This window comes from Otolemur garnettii, unplaced genomic scaffold (genome assembly GCF_000181295.1).
Source record: "Otolemur garnettii isolate 467f Iridium unplaced genomic scaffold, OtoGar3 scaffold00070, whole genome shotgun sequence".
Lineage (NCBI taxonomy): Eukaryota > Metazoa > Chordata > Mammalia > Primates > Galagidae > Otolemur > Otolemur garnettii.
In genome coordinates, this window is record NW_003852465.1 from 1,045,176 (window position 1) to 1,068,034 (window position 22,859).

Sequence of the window (22,859 nt, forward strand, 5' to 3'; positions counted from 1 at the left end):
GGCGGGTCCGGGCTGGGGATTCGAACCCGCCACCCTAGGTGTACGTGGCTGGCGCCTTAGCCGGTTGAGCTATAGGCGCCGAGCCCACATGTGACTTTTGTCACTTTTCTAGTTCTCAGTTTCTTCATCTGGAAGAGGTGAAAATTACATTACCGAGATTCCATAAGCTTGTTGTGAGGCTTAAATAAAGCATTCCTGGTACAGAGTAGGTGCTCAACTACTATTACGGCAATGAATCGATGGAAAAGGAAGGGAGTTGTAAAAACAATATCATCATTTTTTTAAAGGTCCCATTAGCTTTTATAAGATGTTATTTCAAAGAAGTTTTAATTCATTTTTCCTTAAGGTAAAAATAAGCTTTTTTTCTTCCTGTGGGTTCTCTACTTAATCATTTGGGGGAATATCAAATTGTGGTATAATTTTTTCCTTTAGATTTTATTTTCGTATGCTTTTAAAAAAGGACTAAAAAAATGACATAAAACATATATTGTTCCTTAGTACATACTACGGGATTATGATAAATATTTTTGGTCCAAATAAGTTACTGGATTTTCCTATATCTTTTCAGAATTATTGGAAAGTGGCGATAATTTTCAAATTTCACACTGGAGTTATGATGTTAGGCTGGGGGTATCTAAACTACTAGTGTGCAACTTAAGAGGAATACAGGTAGAAAATAAGTGAAATGCCCTATACTCTACTGCAAAGGCATTCTTGAAGAAACTTAAGGAAAAACCACTCACCACACAGTAGCATTGGAAACACTTACCAAAGAGAAGGCCGGTGAGTTATAGACAGTAAGGAAATCCCAGCCTCTTTCGCAGCCTGAAATATCTTTCCTTCCACATCAATGCTGACGGCACTGGTACATTCATCCAGCAATGCGTATTTTGGTCTTTCAGAAAATAAACACAAATAAATTAATGATTTTTTGATTCAAACTGTAAATTATTTTTGAGTTCCAATCCTAACAACTTTAAAGAAGCAGAGGAGAATGAGCTATTATTAAAGGCAGTAAGTGATGAAGCAAAAAAGTAGTTATCTCCCTCTTCGGACTAGAATATCACGTTGTTCATGCATTTAAATAGATTTTCTAATGCTTGCTTAGAATACAATAAGCTTTAATGTTATGCAGATAAATGAATCATAAAGATGAGGCAGGTCACTGAGCGCAACTTCCTGCAGAAGGCAGGTTCCTTCTTGGACAAGGGTCTGACTAATTGCATGAAGAACACATTACAGTAACTAATTATCACACAGGACACAGCTCTATTAGCACAGATTTAATGAGAAGATTATTTTATCAGCAATGTGAATATGTAAGCGTTACTAATTAAGTCCATCTCTAGAAGACTCTGCAGGAGTATAAGCTCCTGATCTTACAAATTTAGGGCAGGCATTTAAAGCCGTCGTATTGGAACCATGCTCCTAGAGCCAACTTCTTAGGGGGGGAAATTGGTACATATTTTTCTGGTCATACTCAACACTTTTTTTTTTCTAGCTCATTTTCTACTCTGGTAGTGTCTATCGTCAGAGGCACCCTGCCTCCTTCTGTTCATCCCTTCTCTCCTTCATCTCACCCCCTACTCTTAACATTTCTGTTTCCCTCCCCTTTCTTCTTCATCCTGTCTGGACTTCACATATCTATTTGGTATCTAGCAACGTGACTCAGCTTAGGTCAGGAGACCAAAGTCAACTTCGACACTCTCACTTGCTATTCATTCGGGGGCTGAAAATCAGTATCAGGTATTTACCAGGACAATTTCCTTTGTAAAAATATTCTGATTTTTTAAAAAATAGATGACAGAGAAAATTTTAAAAAGTTGAAATCAGTAATTTCCCATTCAAGTGTTACAGCTTTTTTAGAATTTGTCTAGCAGGTTTTCCGGTCTCTACCGGAAGACACCCCAATTATATTAAAAAAAAAAAAAAAAAACTTCCCATTCAGCATAAATAATTATTTAGCACAGTAAGTTATTTTTCTAAGATGGATTTGCTTATTAATAGGATCCTGTTACCTGTTCCAGGGTAGGCAATGGATACAGGTGGGTGTTAATAGCTCTGGGAGTCAAAGGTGACTTTAACACCCCTTTAACGTCTCTAAAACTGCCCTCTGAGCAAAGAGCTAAAGATCATTGCATGCGCCCCTGTTCCCCGTGACACCATCAATGGAGGTGTTTTGCTGCTGGGCCCCTTGGTTACTGTTCTGCTGTACGTATTAAACATCACTTCACTGTCTTAGAGGTTATCACTGTTTTGCGGATGGTGTTTTTTAAGAGGAAAAAAGGAAGGAAGTATAAAAGAGAGGTGTGGATAAAATTTTCTTTCTGGGTAAAGCTCTTTCTAGGAAATCATTTGCTTATTGTATTGTGTCCTATTTTTCAGAGTGCTTTGAGCTCAGCAGAGACGAGATGCCATCATAGAATTAGAAAAAAGGACATAGCCTACATTTTGTTGTCATAGCAACCCTTAGGCTAGCAGACGTAAAATAGATCACACACTTTTGTTTCCTTGGCAGGACTGAAGAATGTGTGTGCTTGTGTGTGTGTGTGTGTGTGTGTGTTGCACTGAAATATAACAAGCAGTAGCTGGAATCTGGCACTGATATAGGTAAATACGTGTATCATGAGTAGACTGGGCCATATGAAGGACCTCAGTGTATCCCCCTTAAGACAGGACTTTTATGAATCTTGTTTAAACATTAATGTCTTCTCAGAAAGGCTATTATAATACTTAGTACTCCCTGCACAAGTTCTTCATTTTAGCCAGCTCATTCAAATGTTAATGTTAATTCTGTAAGGATGAGAGGAGGCAGTTTCCCATTATTAAATTTTCCCTTCACTGGATTTTATTTTTCTAATTCCTTTCATCTTTTCTCAAAAGATTCTGCTTTTCAACTCCTTGCTCATTGTCACTGATCTTCCTACGGCTCACTAAATTTTCTTTCCATTGATATACTTGTGACTTATCGTCACACACTATCATGCAGTATCTAAAATATTTTAGAGAAATATTTACTACTTATTTAAAGTTACATGTACCTGAAATCTCTTCAAGTTGACATCTTTTATTAATGCCTCTTTCTCTTCATCACAAGGTTTATTTACACACTGACACAGTGAGAAATTTACGGTTACATTTTACATTCCACCGCATTTCATTCTACTAACTCTGCTGGTGATCGTATTACTGAATGTTTATGGCCAAGCCCAAACAGATTCGGGGTGATTATAAGTAACAGCTGGTTGTAAATGTCAAACTGTAAAGTTCACGTTTGAATCTCTCCACATCATCTGAGAAAGTGGCATTTCAAAATACGCTTCATTAAAAATTCTGAGTTAGCAAGATTTAGTTCATTTTTAGCTCACCATATTCTTAAAGTAAGTGTGTACATTATTATAAATAACATGTAATTAACATAACTAATAATTTTTCTCACTAAAAAATCCCAGCTAGACATAAAAACAAAACAGTGTTTGTTTTCATTTATATAAAGTTGTATAACAGGCAAAACTAATTGTCTATAGGGGTATTTGATTGGAAAGGGCTATAAAGGGATTTCTAGGGTGATAGAAATACTCTCTATCTTGATTGGTGTGTTGGTTACATAATGTAGGTGCATTTATAAAAAGTTATTATTGTATAGTTAAAATTTGTGCATTCGGTATATATATTTTATTATAATAACAAATCCTAGCTAGCTATGATATAATAATACGAAAAAGCACATAATAGCCTATAAAACAAAAAAGGGACATAAATTAAAATATACTTTATGAAAATAGGTACATAAAACAATTAAGATAACAACCAACTTTTGAATACCTACAACAGTGGGAAGAAACTTACCCCCAAACTTTCAACAGTGGTTAAATTTCACACTAATTTAAAGTTTGACTAATTAAGTCCAAAATTTTAATAGTGTGATAGCTAATGATATAGATTTTTCTTCTTTTTACTTACCTACATTTTCTACTTTTATAAAATAAACATGCCATTATATTTTAGTAAAAGCGTTTTGTACAACTCGGTGGTGTATCAAAAATAAAAGAAAACTGTTTAAACCACATATGCTTTTAAAAGATGATAAGCATTATGTATTATGATCTTATTAAAAAGGCTAAATTTCATGAAGCTTTTTGCTCTAATTCCAGCTTACAGGAAAAACAGTAGGAGAGTAGGGAACAAGAAGAAGCACTATAGCAGGAGGCGATCGGGTAAATCTAGAGGAGGCAGCAGTCTAAAGGACAGCTGACAACTGACCCAGTTTCTCCAACAAGTCACAAGTCACTGATATAAAAATACATGGGGGTCAGGGAGGAGGAGACACTCTTTAGATAAAAAAAGAGAATTCAGAGGAGTTTGAGATCAGCATAGCCAGATTCCTATCTCTAAAAAGTAATAAATAAAATAAAATAATAAAAAAAATTAGCCAGGCATGGTGGTGTTCTTTGGTAGTCCTAGAAGGCTGAGGGAGGAGGATCTCTTGGGCCCAGAAGTTCAAGGTTGCAGTGAGCTATTCTCGCACCACTTTACTCCAGCCTGGGCAACAAAGCAAGACCCTATTTCTTAAATGAATGAATGAATGAATGAATGAATAAACAGAATTAAGATACAAGAGCCAAATACAATGTATGAAACTTGTTTAGATCTTGGTATGAACAAATCAAGTGTAAAAGATAGTTTTGAGACACCAGGAAAACTTTAAATATGAACCAAATATTAAATGATTTTAGATAATTATTATCAGATTAATTTAGTGTTATTACGACATGTTGTTATGTAAGAAAATTATCCTAATATTTCAGAGATTATTGCCCAAATATTCAGGGAAGATGCCATAATATTTGAGATTTATTTTAAAATACTTTAGAAATAAAAAAAATATAGTAGATAGGGCAGAGCCCTATCTACTATAGGTGGGTTGGGCACCAGCCACATACACTGAAGCTGGTGGGTTCAAACCCAGCCTGGGTCAGCTAAAACAACAATGACAACTGCAACAACAACAAAAACAAAAATAGCCAGGCATTGTGGTGGGCACCTGTAGTCCTAGCTACTCGGGAGGCTGAGGCAAGAGAATCGCTTAAGCCCAAGAGTTTGAGGTTGCTGTAGGCTGTGACACCATGGTACTCTACCCAGGGTGACAGCTTAAGACTCTGTCTAAAAAAAAAAATATATATATATATATATATAGTAGCTAAATTTAGTATAGCAAAATACTTAATTTTATAAGTATATATATGTCTATATATAGTAGATAAATTAAGTATAGCAAAATACTTAATTTGCTTAATTAAGCACAGCAAAATACTGTTTTAGCTGGCCCAGGCTGGGTTCTTGCATTTATATACATAACTCTTGATCCTATCGGTGCAAGATTTAAGTACTAAGAGCGAGTAATGTTTCTGATAACCTGCTGCACTCCACAACGCAAGTTCTCATTGCCAGAAACCCACCATGAAAAAACAAGAAGAAAGAAAAGATTTCTTTTTCAGAGAACAGGAAAGATAAGAGGAACAAATCAGAATGGCATTAATATTGCCTTCCTGTGTATCCTGCTTAGTGTCCTGAAACTCAAAAGGCTACGAAGCTGGTCACAAACAAAGAAGTTTCACCCCAAGAAATCATTTCATTCATTGTCATCTTCTGAGTCCATTTGATTTTTGAGCAGGAGAGCACTACCAGTTTAGTGGGCTAATGGATGGTTAAAAAGTTCATCTAGTTTTCACTTGATACTTTAATTTAGATGTGTTACTGGATGTCTACCTATGACATGATAGTGGTTATGTATTTTTCACCTTTTAAAATTAGTAATATTAGGTAATAATTTTACTTTCAAACATAGGATACATAAAAACTTAGTCCTCTGTACATTATTTCATCTAATATTATTCAACCTAAAAGAAATAGAAAAAAAATACTTGGAGATTCTGGTACAAGAAATAGTAATTTAAGAAATTAAAAAACTGTAAACTCTATGCATTTGTTTTATAGTTACGATATTTTTGAACTAAGGATGAAGACACTGAATCCAATCTAAACGTTTTTGTTTGTTGGTTTTGGTGATGATGGTGGAAGGGAGCTCCCTGCATTCCTGAATAACACATACTTACCTGTGGTAGAACATGCGAGCCATGCCCATCCTCTGCTTTTCCCCTCCTGACAGGACATCTTTCCAGTCCATAACAGCATCCCATCCTTAAGAAAATGAAAAGGGACACACTTTTATAAATCATTTGTTTAAATGTCCCTGTCTCTACCCTGAACAAGCGACCCCTGGCAAGTTCAAATTGTTAACATGAAGACCTGGTATTCTATAGGACATAAGCGTGGATAAACTAGAGAGCTTCATGGATAAGCATTTTGGGTTACATTTGATATTCTTTTTATGGTAATAATTTTTTATACTGACAAATGACCCTCTAAGAATTCTGATCACTGACACTTAAAAAAAATTGTTTGTTTCTCATTATCTCCAAAGGGGTCAGTAGGCTCATACTTATTTTGGAGATAGGTGGAAGAGAAGACCAACAAGTTTGCCTAGGTCAACTGCAAAGCCTACAAAGGGTAAGAGAAGAACCAACTTAAATGGTTCCCATGTGCCTGGCACTCTGTGTGAGTTTTCTCATCATATATGCCACAGCCTTGTAAGATAGATTTTATTACCTGAATTTTATAAGTGAGTTAACCCAAAATTCATGCAGCAATTGACATATCTGAGTTTAAACAGATATCAGGACTAGGATCTATATTTAGTTCCATGGGATACTTTTACAGTTTATTTGTACATGTTCTTAAAACGTCTTAACTATTGGATTTCTATTTTTTATTCAAAGAACAATCTGTTTTTTAAGAAAAATAGATTATATCTATACATACTGATATGGAAATATGCCCACAATATTTTTGCATGAGAAAACCAAGTGCAGAATTGTACATTTCGTGATTGCCTTTCTGTGAATAAACATACATATACACACGTGCGGGAGTAGAATTACGAGACACATATTTTCTAAGTTACACGTTTTTATAATAATCCAAAATTTTTATGATATGTTCACCTTAATTTTGTAATTAGATTTTTAAAAGACTACTTTCAAACAAAACCATGGTTATACTATTGGAGAGCCTGGCTTTCAACGATGAAAATGACTGTTAAAACTTGACACGCATTTAGAGCAACATTTCTCAATCAAGGGTTTAACACTCACATTTGGGGGAAAAATGTCCTTTGCTTTTTTTTTACTCCTTCAACTGAATTTTCACTATTATTAAAACACCTAAATAAACTTGGTCAATGGGAAAGAAAATAGGAAGTGTAGTCTTCATTGCTTTATATGCATCGGGTATCTGAAAAGTCAAATTATCAGAATGATTATTTGATTCTTTTGCTGATCAGAAGGAAAATATGAAATTTTCTTTTGATATACAAAAGTTCAGAGCCTTTGATGAAATAATATACATTAACTGTTTTTACTTTTTCCTTTAAATTTTAAAATATTAAGAGAGTACAAATTTTTTAGTTACCTGGATAGCTTTTATAATGCTTAAGTTAGGGCTGTAAGTGTGCCCATTTCCAAACCGTGTTCACTGTACCTGTTAGGTAGGTTTTTACCCCTCCCAACTCCCCCTTCCTCTTCCTGATTTTCAACCATTTTTACTTCTTTCTGTGCCCATGTGTGCCAATTGGTGAGTTCCAGATTATTAGCACGTGGTGCATGTGGTGCATGTGGTGCATGTTTTTCCATTCTTGAGATACTTCCCTTAGGATAATGCTCTTTAATTTCATCCAAATTGCTGCAAAATACAGTAATTCATTTCTCTTTATGGCTGAGCTGTACTCCATGGTGTGTGTGTCTACCACATTTTGTCAATATACTTATAAATTGATGGGCATTGGATTGATTCCACATCTTTGCAACTGTATGCAACTGTGAACTGTGTTGCAATAAACATTTGTGTAGGGGACGCCAAGAGTCAGACGACCTCTGAGCAAGATGATCTGCAGCTGACGGGTGGACCCTCGGGCCATATGTCCACAAGTGCTCCTTGTGGAAGAAGAGTCTTCAGCATGTAGTCCTTTGTTAATTACTCCCCTCATCTGTGTTGTAAGGGCTCCATAAAAGGCTGGTGTGGAGGTTGCTCGGGGCTACCCTGCTAAGAAGGGCTAGCCCGCCTCCTACAAGCTTGTACTTCTAATCCGTGTCATGCCTGGCTCGTCCTGCTGTGATAGAGACCAGGGCCACAGGGGCCCGAAGGGTTGTGACACATTTGGGTGTATGTGTCTTTTTTGATAAAATGACTTCTTTTCCTCTGGGTAGATACCCAATAGTGGGACTGCTGAATCAAATGGCAGGTTGACTACTAGTTCTTTGAGAAATCTCCATACTGTTTTCCATGGAGACTGTACCAATTTGCAGTTCCACCAAAAGTGTATAAGTGTTCCTTTCTCTCTGCATCCACGTCAGCATCTATTGTTTTCAGATGTTTTAGTAATAGTCATTCTGACAAGGTAAGGTAATAGCTCATTGTGATTTTAATTTGCATATCCCTGCCACACAATAACATGGAGCTTTTTTCATACGTTTGCTGGCCATTTTTCTATCTTCTTTTGAAACACTTCTGTGTCTTTTGCCTACTTTTAAGTAGGACTGTTTGTGTTTTTCTTGCTGATTTGTTGAGATTCTTGATAGTAGCTCTTTACTGGATGTATAGTTTGTGATTATTTTCTCCCATTCCATAGGTTGTCTCTTTGGTCTGTTGATTATTATTATTATTATTTGCTGTACAAAAGCTTTTTAAATTCAAGTCCCATTTATTTATTTCTGGTTGCTATTGTAATTTCCTTTGGGGTCTTAGTCATAAATTCTTTGCCTAGGCCAATACCTAGAAGAGTTTTTCCTACATTTTCTTCCAGAATTCTTATGGTTCCATGGCTTACATTTAAGTCTTTTATCCATCTTGAGTTAATATTTCTATTAATTATGAGAGATATCAGGGTCTTGTTCCATTTTTCTGCATGTGACTATCCAATTTCCCAACATCATCTATTGAATAGGGTTTCTTTTCCTCAATCTATGTTGTCAGCTTTGTTAAAGATCAGTTGATTGTGAGTAGACAGTTTTATATCCGGGTTCTCTGCTCTTTTCCATTGGTCTATGTCTCTATTTTTTTGTACTAGTTCCATGCTGTTTTGGTTACTATAGCTTTGTAGTATAGTTTGGAGTTAGGTAATGTGATGCCTCCAGATTTCTTCTTTCTGCTTAAGATTGCTTTGGCTCTTTGGGCTCTTTTTTGGTTCAAAGAAAGCATAGAGTTATTTTTTCTAGATCTGTGAAATATGACATTTGTATTTTGATGGGGATTCCGTTGAATCCAAGTAATTTTGGACAGTATGGACATCTTAACCATGTTGATTGTACTGATCTATGAGCATAATATCTTTTTATATTTGTGTCATCTACAATTTCTTTCTTCAGTATTTTGTAGTTCTCCTCATAGAGATCTTTCACCTCCTTGATTAAGTATATGCCTAAGTATTTTATTTACTTTTGTGGCTACTGTGAATGATATTAAGTCTTTGACTGGAGCTTCAGCTGGACTGTTATTGGCACATAGAAATGCTACTGATTTGTGTACATTAATTTTATAACCTGATAGTTTGCTGAATTCATTCATCAATTCCAGGAGTCTGTGAGATCAAAGCAGTAATAAAAAATCTTCCAACAACAACAAAAAAAGCCCTGGAACAGATGGGTTCACAGCTGAATTATATCAGACCTGAAGGGAAGAGTTGGTACCCATATTGCAGAAATTATTCCATACCAGAGAAGAAGGAAATCTTCCCCAGCTCATTCTATTAAGTAAGTATCACCTTAATACCAAAGCCAGGAAAGGACACAACAAAAAAAAGAAAACTGCAGACCAATATTGCTCATGAATATAGTTGCAGAATCCTCAGTAAAATATTAGCAACCTGAAATCAACAGCACATGAAAAATATAATCTACCATGACCATGTGGGCTTCATCTCAGTGATGCAAAGATGATTCAACATATGCCAATCAATAAATGTGATTCACCACATAAACAGAAGCGAAAACAAAGTCCATCTGATCATGTCAATAGATGCAGAAAAAGCATCTGCCAAAATCCAGCACCTTTTTATGATAAAAACTCTCAACAAACTAGCAATAGAAGGAACACATATCAAAATAATAAAATCCATATATGATAAACCCACAGCCAGTATCATACAGAATGGGGAAAAGTTGAAAGTAATCCCCCTAAGAACTGGAAAGAGATAGAGGTTCCTGTTGTTACTACTTCTCTTCTATGTAGTGCTGGAGGTCCCAGTCAGAGTAATTGGACAAGAGAAATAAAGGGTATTCAAATGGGAAAAGAGGAGGCTAACACTTTTGGTGATGATATGAATTATGGCTAGACATACATGTTAACTATTAAACACAGAATGCATCTATGTTTGTTATCATCATCAGTGATTGCCTATTAAGGGTTAGGTAGGGTAAATCTAAAACAGAAATAGAAAGAATTTTTTCAGAGTACTTTTTAATATTTTTAAATTTGTATATTATGTGAAATTGTTACCTATTCTGAAAACTAAATAAGCAAAGAAATATAATAAAAATAATACAATATATTAAAAATTTTCAGTACAAAGTATCTACCGTGAAAACGGGATATTTCCTATTTCCCATTGATACCTTCAAGTTTACTCTCCAGAATAGACTACTGTTCATTTTCTTGAGTGAACTTCCAGATATTAAATAGACAGAAAATCTCTATTTTAAAACATATCCTTATTATTTCATATTAGGGGGAAAAAATCTCAAAATGCCATCTGATTTAAAGTTCCTGATTCTAGGGAAAAAGGGAAAACTGTTAAAACTTCCCCTATGACTGAATTTCATAGCTTTTATGAAATATAAGTGATGATTTGAGAAACAGATTCAGATTGCTACACACTGAGAAAATATTCTGGGCTTAAGATTTTTTTTTCCCCTGCCCACTGAGAACAAGGCACAAGAGAAAAAGTATTTGGGTCAAAGGAAACTTTAACTTTGACATATTCTAATAAATAATGTCCCAAAGGGTTTTGTAGGCAGTATTGCATGCTCACAGAACAGATGAATCAAAACTGAGTCACAAATGTTTCCTCTGATACTTATTTAGTGAGACTAAGTCAGCTAGGAAGAGAATGATTTTTTTTGCTTCCTAGAGATGCACAATTTCTTTAGTTCACGTCCATTTGGTAGCCCATCTGTAACCTGGTTGATGGAATGGAATGTAGTTCTTAATTCCATCTTTAATAAGCAAAGGATCAGCTAATCTAAATAGAACTTCAGTAGTCTTCTTTCAAAGTAAGTGATGGACTTGCAAATTTAAGTGTTTTCCTGCTTTGCTTAAATGTTTCATGTTTAAGGATCAAGCAAGTAAAACAGGTTTTCCTGGAACTTTTTTTTTTTTTAATGTGTAAAGATATAATAGTTCTTATTACTGTCTAAAAAGCTGGGAGGAAGCATAGAACAGTTGCATACCTTACCATAAAATATTGATGTTCACGTCAGATCTGGGTTTGAATTCCTGTCCCACAATTTGCTGTAGGACCCTGGCTAAGACGCTACACTTGAATTTAATCTACAAAATGGGATAGTAAAAGCTACATCATTGGACTATTGTGGATATTAAATGTTACATACAAATTTCTTTATATGGTATATTCCACATAGTAAACACTCAATAAACCATAATAATTACTATTACATTGTCAGGGTTGGAATATTCTTAACAATAGCTCTAGATCTTAATGATTTCTAAAAGACTATAATGTTCCATGTTTATTATAAATTTCTATTTAGATCATGAGATTTCAAACTTATTCAACACAACTTGCCCCAAATAAGCCTGCATCATTTACTCTATTACAGGGTTTCAGAACTGGAGCACAGCTGACCACTGGGCAGGAGAAGACAACTTGCTTTTCCTATATAGTAGAAATTATGAATACCATAAAAGAAATATGATAACATCTCTCCTGCCTGACTCATTTGCTTATGGTAAGGATCAAATGAAGTAATGAATGTGAAACTGCTCTGTAAAATATCAAGTATTATCACAAAAAGACAAATGTCATAGTATCAATATTATGATTGGCAAATATTACCATTAACAATTAATTCTCACGCATTTACATGCCACTGTACTAAATGCGTTACATACAGACTTATTTAACCTTCGCAAAAAACTTTTAAGGTATTTATTTATCCCCGTTTTATAGCTGAAGATACACCAAGCAAGTGTAACCAAGATTTGATTCCAGAACTCCCTGAGTTCAAAGCTCATATTCTCAATAGCTGTATAGCCCTGCTCTTCTCTATTACTATTAATACACATAGGGTCCAAGATAACACATAAAGTCATGTAAAATAAAATCTAGAATTCTGGCTTATTATTTTAGTAGTTTTTCTAAGCTATCAAGTTAAATGAGTTAGCAAACATTTGAAAGTGGGACTATTAGAGGAATTTTCTATACCTTACCCAAGTTTTTATGTGCTGTTTGAGAGAGGAAAAAAGGTATTGGTAAAATTGTGAGTCTGAAGACAAAAGAAGTTTGCTGCTACTTCCCAAATTATTAAATTTAATGCAAGCTGAGAGCTCAGCAGGTGAATATTTCTATCATAGACTCTTCATACATCTAGACGGCCAGTGGCCTCAGAGACACCTGTACATTTAAATATAAAAGTAAAAATTCTATTTTTAAATGCTAGCTTCAGCGACATGGAGACTTGATAAAAGGTTCACATGCTGTACTAAACATAAGCAGAAAAAGATTTTTTAAGGTAATAGAAAAGCAATAAAACTATCTTTACACTTACATACTTATTTCCAATCATACACATAGCATATATTCAAATTAAACCACAGATTAAATATATGCTCAAGTTTATTTGTTTGAAATGACATCACATGCATAAAAAAAGCATGCTGGACTTTACCTCCTTCTCTTTGAACTATGTGATAGAGGTGGACATTGTGTAGAATACATTCCAGATCTTCATCTGTATAACCTTTATCATGCATGTCATCCACTGAATCAGGATAAATGACTTGATCCCGAAGATTTCCAAGAGACATATATGGCCTATAAAACATCAAGCATACAAGAAATCACTGTAGCTTCCTCATTGTGACATCTTGGTCATCTGAAGACATCAGAGCAGATTTTAAACACTACATTTCTATGATTATATTTGCTCCTTTGTGATGAATACTTCTCCCTCAGGCACTGCAAAATAATACCCTATTATGTTTAAATAAAAACTTTTTCAGACATAGGCACAAAAGAAGTGTCTATAAAAAACCATTTGATAATTCCAGCAGAGAAATACTACATACACGTTGTTTCACTGTATTTTATAAGATGGCTTTATTAGAAAATTTGGGCTTTGATCCAGCAATGGGAACAAACAAAACAAAATGTCATTTATAGTAAGAAAAACACATATTAAAACTACATTGAATTTCTTATTTATCAGATTGACCAAAAATTCAGCATCTTGACAGTTCACTCCACTTGCAGGTCTATGGAGAAATAGGTGCTCTCAAACTATGGTGAAAATTCAAAATGGTATAGCCTGGAGAGAATTTGGCACACTGACCCACTTTTAAGAATTTACTCTGATATCAGATATACTTCTAAAAATATCTGTAAGAAAAGATGCATAATGTTATCCATTACAGCACTATCTGTTATAGCAAAATACTGAAAAACAAATGTCTATCATATATAAAGGGGACTGATTGAATACTCTTTAGTACATCTACTAGGCAGCCGCAAAAAAAGGATTAGGAAGAACTCTGTAAACTGGCACAGAATGATTTCCATGATATATTGTGAAAGTGAAATACAGTGCAAAAGTAGACATACAGCAGCGTTTCTGAAGAGTGGCACTGTTGGCAATATTAAATCAGATAATCCTGCAGTGTTGAAGGCTAGCCTGTGTATTGCAGGATGTTTAGCCTATGCCTGGTCTCTACTCACTAGATGTCAGTAGTACTCCCTCCAGTGGTGAACAAAAATATTGTCTCATACATTGTCAAATGTGCCCTGGGAGACAAAAATCTTCCCCAGCGGTGAAAAACGCTGATATACACATGTATAGCATATCACCTTCTATGTAAAAAGGAAGTAAAATAAAATACAAATATATCTGCTGATACTTACAAAAGGAAACACAGAAAGGACAGTCCAGACTAATGAAACTGGTTACTGACAGGAGGTGGGAGGACAGTTGAGGGAATGACCTGAGTATCTTTTCCACATAGTTTTTCCCTTTAGAATTGTGTCAAGGTGTTATGATTTAATAAATAAATGCAATCGAACCAACTAGAACGAAGGAAGAAACCTTAAAATTGAATACAAACCGAAGTAGATTAACTGAATTGTGTACCAAATGGATAACATAACCACACAGGGAGGAGGGTGGAGGTGAGGATGAATTAATACCAGAAACTTTTGAATTTGGCTACATAGTTTCAGTCAAAGACAGAAAGAAGCACAAATGATTTTTTTTTTTTTTTTAAAGAGGAAGGGCTTTATTTCAGCTGTTGGAGCCAGAGTGGACTTAAATCCAAAAATGGCCGAGCTCCATCACAAATACATTTTTAACATTATCTAGCGAATTTATCTTTAGTAATGATAAAGATGTAGCAATTCTGAAAAACTATCTTATGTATATTGTAGGACTGATAAATAAGTAAATAGTTGATAATGTTAGGAGCTAGCATTTGCACTGTGGAAGAAGAAAGACAGACATGCGAATATAGGAAGGCAAGAAAAAATTATAATATTTAATTCAAATTGGAGTATCAGTATGAATTTATGACTCTTTAAAACAAAAAACCAATTTCCTATGTCTGTCTATATATGGAATATCCTGATAGTATCCTCTGAGAAGGAAAAAACATCATTCAGGTAGCACAGTGGATTAAACTGTGAACAGAAAAAGATATATATCTTAATCCTCACCCCCATACCTGTGACCATGACCTTACTTAGAAACAAGATCTTTGCAGATGTAATTAATTAAGGCTCTTGAGACAAAGACTATCCTGGATGAACTACATGAGCCCCCAAATCCAATAAATGCCAATATGAAAAGAGGGGAAACAGTAAAGAAAGTCCATGTGATGAAAGAGGCAGAGATTGGTGTCATGCTACCATAAACCAAGGAATGCTTGGTGCAACTAGCAGCTGGAAAAGAAATACGAAATAAGCCTCCCCTAGAGCCTTCAGAGAGCATGTAGACAGCCAGTACTTTGACCTCCAGCCTTCACAAAAGTGAGAAAATAAATTTCTGTTGTTTAAATCACCAAGTGTTTGGTAATATATTATGGTAGTTTTTGGAAGCTAGTATAGACAGTATTCATACAAAAAAAATCTATAACCTTAATAACATTATGAAGAAACTATCGGACAAGTGCAAATTGAGGCACCCTCTTTAAAAAAAAATAGTTCTTCACTCTTTTAAAATATAAATGTCTCTGAACAGAATAAGATGGTGACCAGAAGGATCATTTAGCTGAGCTCTCCCACTATGACTGGGGAAAAAGAGAGAACCCAGCCATACTTGGTGCTGGGCCCTTACCCAGAGCACAGAGAGGAGGTGGTGAGCTGGATACAGCATATGATCTGGAGTGGTGGGAATCTGCTGAATTAGGCAACTGATTGTGACCAGCTGGGAATGGCTGGCCCCCATGGAGGTCCAGCACAGGAAGAAGCCTTTCCAGAGTTTTTAGTTGTTGGGGAAAGCTGTGCATTGAGTTGAAAGTTTGAAAAAGTGGGTGGACTCAAACAGTATACAGAAACCAGATTAGAATGCTGGTTGGAGTGGACTTGCCATAGGTTTGGTGGCTGTTGAGGAAGCCATACTGAGAAGGTCCCAGGGGGCAAGGGGCTGCCACTGTGGGAAGGTTGTGAGAAGGTCTTAGCAGGGGCCAAAAGCACAGCTCTTAATTCACCTTCTGGGATCAGAACTCCAGTCTTGGGACAGGCTGAGGGACTCCTGTACACCATAGGAGGTGGAGTCAGGGGGCACGGTGAGATCTGCCCTGATGGACTCTTATGACCTTGAAGATCCCAACCTGGCAGGGTCTCAATGCTGAGGAAACAATCAGGTATCACCAAAGGCAACTATGTTTACAATAAGGACCATAGAGGTTGCTGGCTGGGTGCTCAGTCTCCAAAAGAAACCACAGCACCACCTGGTGTCCCAGTGACACATTGCAACATACTGTCATCAAGAGCAAGGACTGCTGTTTGGCCACCAGGAAGAGTTTGGCTTTGCTCAGGCTGAGGCCACTTGAAGACCTAAACCCTTAGACAAGGTAATATAAAGGAAAGGAGGTAGTGAGAAGGAAAAAGGAGGTGAAAAAGAAGAAAGAACACATGAGGAGGAACCAACAGAAAAATTTGCGCAACATGAAAAACCAAAACAGAGGAGCTCCCCCAGGGACCATGAGGCACCTGCTGCAGAAGACTCCAGCTATAAAGAATTACTGGACTTGACAGAAAGGGAATTTAAAATATGGATGATAGAGACAATAAAAGGAATGGATGAGAAAATGGAAAGACAGAACCAAAAGTCGGACAAGAGATATGTAGAATATAGAAAGGATATGGCAGAGCTTAAGGAAATGAAGGAGACAATCAGGGAATGTAAATATGCATTAGAAAGTATCAAAAATAGGATAGACCATGGAGAAGAAAGAACCTCAGAGCTAGAGGATAAAGTTTTTGAGTCAACCCGGTAGTTAAAGTGGCAGAAAAGAAGGAGAAAGAAGAACAGGTGCTTAGAGAACTACGAGACTCCATGAAGCATTCAAACCTACAAATAATAGGGATTCCTGAAGGGGAAGAAGATTGTCCTAAAGGAATGGAAGCTCTACTAGAGACTATTATAAATGAACAATTCCCAAGTTTTACTAAAGACCTTGACACACTCCTCTCAGATAGGTATCAAACCCTGGGTCATCTCAACTTAAACACAGCCTCTCTAACACACATTGTAATGAACCTATCTAAAGTCAAGATAAAAGAAAAAATTCTGCAAGCAGTCCTACAGAAGCAGAACCATTAGGATAACAGCAGACTTTTCAAGTGAAAACTTTCAAGCCAGAAGATTATGGTCATCCACCTTCAACATTCTTAAACAAAACAGCCCAGAATTCTGTATACTACTAAACTAAGCTTCAAAATTGATGGAGAAATCAAATATTTTCCAGATATACAAGCACTGAGGAAATTCACCACAAGACTAGCTCTACAGGAAATACTTAGACCTATTCTCAACACTGACCATACAATGGACCACAAGCAAAGTAAACACCCAGAAGCTAAAGGTCAAAACTTAGCTTCCACAATGGCACAAAGGATAAAACTACACAACAGACTTCACAAGATAAGATGAATAGAACACCAAACTTATCAATTCTCTCAATAAATGTCAGTGGACTGAATTCACCACTGAAGAGGCATAAGCTGGCTGGTTGGATAAAAAAAAGCACAAGCCATCCATACGCTGTCTCCAGGAGACACAGCTAGCCTTGAAGGACAAATCAAGATTCAGGGTTATGGGATGGAAAACAGTATTTCAAGCAAATGGAAATCAAAAGAAAGGAGGGGTTGGCAATCTTATTTTCTGATAATAGTGGATTCAAAGCAACTAAAGTTAAGAAAGACAAAGATGGACACTTTATACTGGTCAAAGGAAAACTACAACAAGAGGATATTTCAATTTTAAATATTTCTGCACTCAAATGCTCCCAGAATTATGAAACAGATCTTGATGGGTCTGAGCAATATGATATCCCATACACCATAATAGCTAGGAACTTTAACACCCCTGTGACAGAACTGGACAGATCCTCTAAACAGAAACTAAATAAAGATACAATGGACTTAAATGTGACCCTAGAATAAATGGGATTAATAGACATAAACAGAACACAACACCCCAAAGGTAAGGAATATACACTTTTCTTATCAGCTCATGGTATGTACTCCAAAATAGACCACATCCTAGAGTACAAATCAAATGTCAGCAAAATTAAAAGAATAGAAATTATACCTTGTATCATCTCAGACCATAAAGCAATAAAGATAGAACTCAAATCCAACAAAAATGTTCATCCCCACACAAAGGCATGGAAATTAACAACCTTATGTTGAATGATAGTTGGGTTCAAGAACAGATAAAAGAGGAAATCATTAAATTCCTCAAACATAACAACAATGAAGATACAAGTTATCAAAACCCGTGGGGTACAGAAAAAGCAGTCTTATGAGGGAAGTTTATTGCATTAGATGCCTACATTCAAAAAACAGAAAGAAAGAGCATCAGCAAACTCATGAGCTATCTTACGGAATTGGAAAGAGAAGAACAATCTAATCCCAAACCCAGCAGAAGAAAAGATATAACCAAAATTAAATCAGAGATTAATGAAATTGAAAACAAAAGAATTATTCAGAAAATTAATTAAACAAAAGGTTGGTTTTTGGAAAAAAGATAAAATCAATAAAACTTTGGCCAGATTAACTAGAAACAGAAAAGTAAAATCTCTAATAACTTCAATCAGTAACGATAAAGGGGAAATAACAACAGATGCCCCAGAGAAACAAGAGATCATCTCTAAGTACTACAAGAAAATCTATGCCCCCAAATTTGACAATGTGGAAGAAATGGATTAATATCTGGAATCACACTCTCTCCTTGGACTTAATCAAGAAGAAACAGATATCTTGAACAGACTGATTTCAAGAACCGAGACTGAAGAAACAAAAAAAACCCTCCTATCAGAAAATGCCCTGGTCTAGATGGCTTCACATCAGAATTCTATCAAACCTTCAAAGAAGAGCTTATACTACACTGTAGAAATTATTCCAAAAAATTGAGAAGGAATCTTCCCCAACATGTTCTATGAAGCAAATATCCCCCGATACCAAAACCAGGAAAAGGCCAAACTAAATTAGAATTTCACTAATGACTATAGATACAAATTTTCAATAGAATCCTAGCCAATAGATTATAGCTACACATCAAAAAAAATCATTCATCATGATCAAGTAGTTTCATCACAGGGATACAAGGCTGTTTAACATATGCAAGTCCATAAACGTAATTCACCATATCGACAGAAGCAAAAACAAACACCAGATGATCCTCTCAATAATGCAGAAAAAGCATTCAATAAAATTCAGCATCCTTTTCTAATTAGTTAAGAATATAGGCAGAGGTGGCATATTTCTTAATCTGATCAAATCTATCTATGACAAACAGCTAACACAATACTGAATGAAGTAAAACTAAAAGCTTTTCCACTTAGAACTGGAATCAGACAAGGTTGTCCTCTATCACCACTACTATTCAACATAGTGCTGGAGTTCTAGCCAATACATTTAAGCAAGAGAAGGAAATAAAGGGCGTCCAAATTTAGGCACCTGCCACAATGCTCAGATAGTTTTTCTATTTTTAGTAGAGACAGGGTCTCACTCTTAAACTCCTGAGCTTAGGTAATCCATCCACCTCAGCCTCCTCGAGTGCTAGGATTAAAGGCATGAGCTATCACTCCTGGCCAAACTTTTTCATATTAAAAGAATCAAAAAGTTATGGCATGGGAATAGATGCAATATAAAATGAATGCACAAAACAGTAAAAGGGAAAAATAAAAGAAAAAAAGAAACTCAAAAGGCATGGCAATTAAATGCAGTGTATGAACTGGATTTGGAAAAACAAGTTACAGCAAAGAACAGTATTATGAAAAGTGGCAGACTTTGAATATGGTCTGTATTTCTGATATTGTATCAATGCTAAATTTTCTGAATTTAATCATTATAGTATGGGGCAGCGCCTGTGGCTCGGTGGGTAGGGTGCCAGCCCCATATACTGGGGTGGCGTGTTTGAACCTGGCCCCTGCCAAATTGCAATGAAAAATGGCTCGGCATTGTGATGGGCACCTGTGGTCCCAGCTTCTCTGGAGGCTGAGGCAGGAAAATAGCTTGGGCCTAGGAGTTGGAGATTTCTGTGAGCTGTGATGCCACAGCACTCTACCGAGGGTGATGGAGTGAGACTCTGTCTCTAAAAAAGAATAAAATAAAATAAAATAAAATAAAAATCATTGTAGTATGGCTATATTCGAGAATATCCTTGGTCTTTGAAAATATAACCTGAATTAGCTGGGGGTAAAGAGTAATGATTACTGCAACTTACTTTAAAAAAATTTTTTAAAAGAGTATATTTATGTGTGTGCCATGGGTCCTGGAAAGGCTGTTTCAAGACAATTTGTGATGATGTTCATTCACTCTGAAAGCACAGGAAACGGAGGGCCCTGTATCCAATGTTCTGTTAGTTTGCATGTGATTCTCTTTCCAGGTCAAAGGTCTGGAATTTAGCATTTTGAGCTAGCTCAAGTTTCTCTAGTCCTACCAAAGTTATACATAATTGATAAGCACTTAAAATACCCTTTACTAAACTTTCCTTTCTAAATATATAGACCCATTCAGATCATCTTCTAAATATTTCAGGTAGATCAATTACCATGTCAGGATGTTACTAGCTTACTTGCTCTGGCTCTGATATCAGAAAGGGATCAGGCCACACATCTAGTACAAGCAAAAAGGAAATGGATTGCTCATAACTGGTAGCTATCAGCAAAGGAACATTAATGAGGTTTAGTTTACTTTCTCTAAGTCAAACCCAATCACCTCAATATATATATTGTGGAAAAGATACTGGAATAAACCCATAGGTATCACAGTGTAATTTAACTAATTATTGCTATTTAAACATTATAATTCTTTTTCTTTGGAATCTGAAGTTCTGTCGAATACATATTTATTTAAAACTATTAAATCTAATAGTAAAATGATTTGAGATGAAATTTATTCTTTGTGATCACAGCTTTTTATAGTTATGTTACAAATGTCTCCTTTATAGATGTACTTTTGTTATTTGCATTGTACTCCTTTTCTATGTTAAAATTTAAATAACTGAATATTTACTTATTCATTTCTGAAACATACTGTTGCTTATTAGAGTTACTTTTGTGCTATTCTTTACTTGAGGCAAAAGCAGAAAGAAGGGGAACAAATTGAGAAGTGTTAGCTCTGTCTCTGTGTGTCTGGAGCTTCTGGAATGATCACCCAAAATGTCCCTCAAACCCTAAGAAAAACACGTAACATGAAAGGTCTATATGCACAGAAATAAACTTGAAAAAACATATATAAAATTTAGTTGGGAACAACATGGATAAAAATTTCACAGTAATATTAACAGTATTTAAGGCATGAGATGTGTTAAGTTCACCACTAAGTACTGCTGTGTTGCCATGGCAATAAGAAGTTAGCAATTCAAAAGCCATAGAATCTGGCTATTAATAATTCATATAAATGCACATGTTGGGAGCAGTCATGTCATCAGATTTTTTCATGCATACCAAGAACTAGATTTGAGTCCTGAATGCACAGGAAGTCATTCCTAACATTTAAAAAATAAGTATGTAGCAAAAAAAAGAAATGTTCAAGTGGAAAGAGATATTTACTATTACTGAAATTATATCTTTAGAGTGAGATATTTCTAGGTTCCAAAAGAGAGATGATCATAGCCTCTTGAGAAGGGAATATATTTCTTTCCAAGTAATAAAAATAGTGGAAGAATCTAAGTATTAGCAAGTTGTTAACAATGCAAACTTCCCCAAAAGTCAACTTTAAGAGTATTTATCAATATACTAGATTACCATATAAAATTCCTAATAATTAATCTACAAAAATTTCAATTCCATTTGGTTAAAACAAATAATTGGCTCACAGATGAGGAAAACTTTTAGATGAAAAGGAAATTTTTTCCCCATGATTATTTTTATAAATTAGCCTTTAGAAGACTTAAATATTTAAAAATTATCTTTAACATTTTCCCAAATAACAGAAAGCTATAGAAAATCATGTTCACATTTATAGAGCCCTTTAAGTTAAAGAGAGATTTTAAAAATGAACTGTGCCAATTACTACACAGGACACACCAAAATGTACAATTTACAATTCTGGTAATTGACACCCAATAATACTTATAGGAATTTTTCTTGCCATAAGTCTAATAGAAAGAAAGGAATAGAAGTCAATTAGCTACAGCAATACTCCTGAGATTTCTTCATGGCTAAAAATCATTTCCTTTAAAAAAAGGTTACAGATATGTATCCTCATCATAAAGATTATGCAAAATATCTACTGCAAGTAACAAAGTAAATATATTGCCTGTAATTAGAGTAAGATGCCAGACTGATTTGGCAGGAAAACCAAGTCTGTGGAGGCGTTCATTCATTCATTTAATTGTTCATCAGATATTTATTCCTCAGTTGTTTCACAAAATACTGCCAGCACTGTGCAGAGACATGTGGATGCCCTTTCTACCTTATATTCTATGATCATTTGCTTAACAGTGACTCAACGTGGGCAAATTCTGTGCCAACACAGCTCTTCCTCCCCAAGCACAGGTTTGATTCCTTGAAGGGCAGTGGGTCCAATGTATGTCACCCGTTATGTAAAGAGCTCTGTGAGGGGGCTGGATTAAGCCACATCGCATTCCTTTTTTATTCCAGTGGCCCTTATAGACCCTCATTTCACTGAAGCAGTGGTCTGTTATCCTGTCCCTTACTTTAATAAATACACTCCTTGTTAAGAGGCTGTCCTTCTTTGTGTTTTGGGATTCAGAGATTCTTTAAAAGTCAAAAGGTTCGGCTCGGCGCCTATAGCTCAACCGGCTAAGGCGCCAGCCACGTACACC

General features: G+C 35.6%; 1 protein-coding gene and 1 non-coding gene across 2 annotated transcripts in view; one reads left to right on the plus strand and one right to left on the minus strand.

The window, feature by feature from the left end:
• Positions 1–22,859, minus strand: part of ABCD2 (ATP binding cassette subfamily D member 2) — a 63,475-nt gene that overhangs the window by 11,208 nt on the left and 29,408 nt on the right. The window contains exons 7-9 of the mRNA XM_003793532.2: positions 13,020–13,165; positions 6,117–6,201; positions 770–895 (exon numbers count right to left, since the gene is read on the minus strand). Coding sequence (XP_003793580.1) covers positions 770–895; positions 6,117–6,201; positions 13,020–13,165 — 357 coding nt within the window. The remainder of the gene's footprint in view (positions 1–769; positions 896–6,116; positions 6,202–13,019; positions 13,166–22,859) is intronic.
• On the plus strand, positions 1,847–1,910 carry LOC111726548. The gene has a single exon (XR_002774302.1). It is a non-coding gene; the product is annotated as a U7 small nuclear RNA (small nuclear RNA).